Source organism: Poecilia latipinna, unplaced genomic scaffold (genome assembly GCF_001443285.1).
Source record: "Poecilia latipinna isolate Pla-1442-1.1 unplaced genomic scaffold, P_latipinna-1.0 Scaffold353, whole genome shotgun sequence".
Classification (NCBI taxonomy): Eukaryota; Metazoa; Chordata; class Actinopteri; order Cyprinodontiformes; family Poeciliidae; genus Poecilia; species Poecilia latipinna.
Window position 1 is genome coordinate 345,007 of NW_015112969.1, and position 4,107 is coordinate 349,113.

At 37.9% G+C, this 4,107-nt stretch overlaps 1 protein-coding gene across 1 annotated transcript; it reads right to left on the reverse strand.

The window, feature by feature from the left end:
- Positions 1–786: 786 nt before the first annotated feature.
- Positions 787–3,520, reverse strand: cdkn2a/b (cyclin-dependent kinase inhibitor 2A/B (p15, inhibits CDK4)). The gene is made up of 2 exons (XM_015036012.1): positions 3,098–3,520; positions 787–1,730 (listed from the first exon to the last, which is right to left on the reverse strand). The coding sequence occupies exons 1-2, from the start codon at positions 3,218–3,220 to the stop codon at positions 1,479–1,481; spliced, it is 375 nt and encodes a 124-aa protein (XP_014891498.1). The 5' UTR covers positions 3,221–3,520; the 3' UTR covers positions 787–1,478.
- Positions 3,521–4,107: the final 587 nt, after the last annotated feature.

The window sequence follows — 4,107 nt, forward strand, 5'->3', positions numbered from 1 at the left end:
CTGAACTGTCAATCCATCATGCATGAACAAATATCTGAATAAAGTATAAATCAAAACATTGAGGTCTTTGCTGAGTTTCTTAAGAAAAAAGGAAAATTTGAATAATTTTTAGTAGATTTGGTCACTTTGATCCGGTTGATGCTGTAAATCAGGATTTTCCATTCGTTTCTCTTTTGACTTGTGAGCTAAACTGATAAACGGTTCAACAGATTAGTGCAGTAAAACTTACTTGAATGGCACCTATTAACTAAGTCAATTATTGCAAATGTGATTGTCACTTTTTGTATTTTTAAAAGATATGATTTTTTTTTCCTCTAACAGAAAATGTTATGATAAACATCTTTTTTCTTTTCATTTTTCTTTGTATTCACAATTTGGATGCCCAGTCATGTTGTCATTCTGGTATATACATATGCTACCGAAATACAAAATAACTCACCATGTTTACAACATAAGGTCATCACACTGCGGATAGACATGATCAAGAGCACAGCTGCACTGATCAGGTTTTTCCAGGCCAATTCAGATTTCACCCTTTTTGTTCCTGTCATCTATAACACATAAAAGGGGAACGTGCTGCTGGTTCAGGAAACTGGAAATGAAGAAATTACAAGATTGTCGTCGTTTGTCTATCCGAGTGCAAGTCTCTGGCTTAAAAATGTTCATGAGGCCACATGCTGTTGGACTTAGACCAAAACTGATGACAGCTAATAAGTTTCTGCATTTACTGAATAAAGGGATGAAACAATTTTATTTGACCCGCATATTAAAGGTAAACTGGAAAATGCAAATCTCTAGCCACTTTAATGGTTTAGCTCCAGTCCAGAGCATAATTGCTAAGAGGAAACATTTCAGCTGTTATTCACCTGCACGTACAAAAACACTTTTAAAAACAATCAGGAGTCATAGTCCATACGTTCCATGTTTTAATTGCACTACAATGTTCAAAACTCCCCAGTGTAATGAATATCCTTAAGTAATTTCTTTATTTTATTTGGTTGTAAAGACAATAATTCACCTTTGTGACAACCTGAAGCATGCTTACCCTCTCCTTCAGTGTTTCAAACTCATAGATAACTTTTTTTTAAATTAAAGTGCAAACACTAATTATACAAAGAGATAATATCTCAATGTATTGGTTTCATAATAGTGCATAAAACAAATATGCGCAACAAGTTATGGCTTCTAAATCAGCTTTCTTCATTAAACAAAAGTTTAAGCAAAATATATTTCAGAAGAACAGTAAAAAAAAAAGCATTTCATGAACATTTACAAAACGTTATTTAAAAAAGATTTATCATCCTAAACCGATTTCTAAAAGTAGTCCATTAAAAGTCCTGTTGTATCCTACTATATTATGAGCATCTCGTTAAATAATAAAAAATAAATATAAATTAGGGCCCTTTCGGGCCTTATTCACGGTTCTCAATCAGAACCAACTGAATTAAATAATATTTCATCTGAAGACAGGCCCATAGTTATAGAGTGTCCAGGGCAGCAACAACATCCGTGTGGCCGTTCTGTCTGGCCAAATCAACCGGGAGACGGTTGTCCTTGTCCCGGGCCTGCCGGTCGGCCCCGGCTTCCACCAGAAGCTTCACCGTGTCCAGGAAGCCCGTTCGGGCCGCGTCATGCAGCGGGGTCGCCCCTGTGCTTCTGTCCGCAACGTTTGGATCCGCTCCGCTCGTCAGTAAGAGCTGAGCCACCTCCGAGCTGCCCATCATCATCACCTTCAGGAAAACCGAACCAGGCGTTTTTAATTAATGTATTATTTGATGCAAAGGCCTATAACACCGAATAAAATGCTTAAAAACAAAAACAAACAGTTCCTGGCGAATTATTTAATGCTCAATGGACACATGCGGGGAAATGGAATGATCTGCGCATTTATTCATCTAACGAAATGAATCCCATTTTATTAGTTTTCATTGATTTCTCGCTAGTACGCAAACAAAAAGGGTGACCCGCTGTTGGACTTGCGCCTTTCAGTCGACCGGCTGAACACCGTGATACGCTGCAAACATTTTTCTATGCCAAACCCGTCTACACTGTTAAGGTGACCGAAAACCACCATGTGCTCAATAATTATACACTGCAAAATTTAATTTGGAGCATATCTGCCAAAATGGTGCAGTGCGCCCAAAACGCTAAAAAAAAATAAATAAATTTTTTTTTTTTTTTTAAATGACAGAAATGAAATACTCACACGAAATTAGCTATTGTTCTTAATTTTATTTTTTTTATGTATTGGTACTCTATAATTTGCTTTAAAAACACATTTTCTACATAAATGCACTAGGAACTGACTTATCTCGCATCGACCGTGTTTTCTAGGTTACATGCTGTTTTACCTCATCTGTTAAACGTCTGTTTTACCACAGTTAGTTTTACAGTAGGCCCTGCAACGCTTAACAATAATTTGACAGTTAACACTATAGTACAAACTCAGCGAGTTAGTTATTTAAAGTGCTCAAAACTTGCCAAACAGGATTTAGTACCGTCTTTGTCAGAGTCTACTTTAGAAACACGCTTAATATTGGATTGGATCTTACATGACTCGGATATATTACAAATTATTTGCAGTCAGTATACATATATATATATATATATATATATATATATATATATAAGAATAAGGTGTATATTCCATTCATTGATTGGTTGATTGATTGTCTCGACGGCTGGTAAATACTCCCTGTTTTACAGTCCGACCACAATGTTAAGAGTGAAACCAATGCCCGTCGCAGCTTTAAATAAGGTAAAAGTTATGATGAAGTCAAAGGTTCCCTGCGGTTTCGTTTCAGCTCAGAACGCCGCTGACATTATCAAACCCAATTATACATATATAGTTTTATTCGCCCTCCTGAATAACCGTCCATTTTGGAGTACAGATTATAGCGTTGTCGCTGCCTCATCTGCCACTTGTTATCCCGTCTGCTTTTGAGGTGCACTATTTGTACACAGAAACCAGACTGAAACAACTAAAAGTATACGAAATGCAATAGATGCATATAAAATAGACATCACTGTTTTTTCTGTTTGTTTGTTTTGTTGTTGTTTTGTTTGTTTCTCGCAGATGCTTCAGGGAGGCACTGACCTGTAGAGCGGTTCGTCCAAAACTATTCACCCCGTTAACCGGAGCCCCATTTTGCAGCAGAGACTTCACCTCTGCCGTTTGTCCCGTCGCTGCGGCTGTGGTCAGTTCATCCTCCAAGACCATTGTCAGCGACGATATCCGTCACTGTCCTCCTCTGACAGGTACCCCGACGGCGATGCTTATTTGAGGAACAACCAGCTCACAAACTCGTCCGAGCTCCTTATATATATTGGCGCCGATACTCACACAGCTTTAAAAATGAGTGTTCGAGGATTTAATCCCATAAAGATCGTCTCTGTCTTCGTTTTGCTTTTTCTTCACTCCGCCGCAAGAACCTCTGGGTTAGGTCAAAACAAACAGCGCTCGTCCACCGGCTGTCGGACGGTGTGTGTCCGGGCTTGTCTTGTATTTAATGAATGGGCAGCGTCATCATCTGCTGGGTGGCGTCATCATGCGCAGCTGGGCTGTTGCGGTATTGCGCATGCGCGTGAGTGTGAAACTCATTCCTGCGCAGTTACTCAGTTAGATTTTAAACCTGTTGTAGTTGTCACCTGAAGAATAAAATAAAGTCACAAAAATAGAAGTAGAGTTGAATAAGAATAAAAATAAATCTTATTTACGAAGGATAAAATCCTTCAAATGTACATTAATACATGAAAACCAGAATGAAACAAAAGTACAGGTAAAAACTAATCACAAAAGAATCATTAATATTAAGCAAGGAAAAAATAATAAGCCAAACTCGTTAAATTGAGATCAGCAAGGCAAGAAATAGTTGAAATGACAGCAAGTTGCAGTGCACAGGAATGCACACTACGACTAACATGTGTCCCCCTGTTCCCTTAAAATAAAAACTAAGTTAGTAGAGGGCTATTTAGTGTAAAGTCATCACCCTTCAAATCTTCACAAGCTTTCAATCACAGTGCTAATCATACAGGCTTTAGCCAGGGTATTCCAAGTACATTTCAACATATTGATGGTGTTATAAGCATAATATTTTTGCAGAAAAT

Bases quoted from the DNA above. Each gene is read 5' to 3' on its own strand.
- cdkn2a/b (XM_015036012.1), bottom strand. From the start codon at position 3,220: ATGGTCTTGGAGGATGAACTGACCACAGCCGCAGCGACGGGACAAACG. The intron at 1,731-3,097 runs GTCAGTGCCTCC...GTTTTCCTGAAG, and splicing joins TTGGACGAACCGCTCTACAG to GTGATGATGATGGGCAGCTC.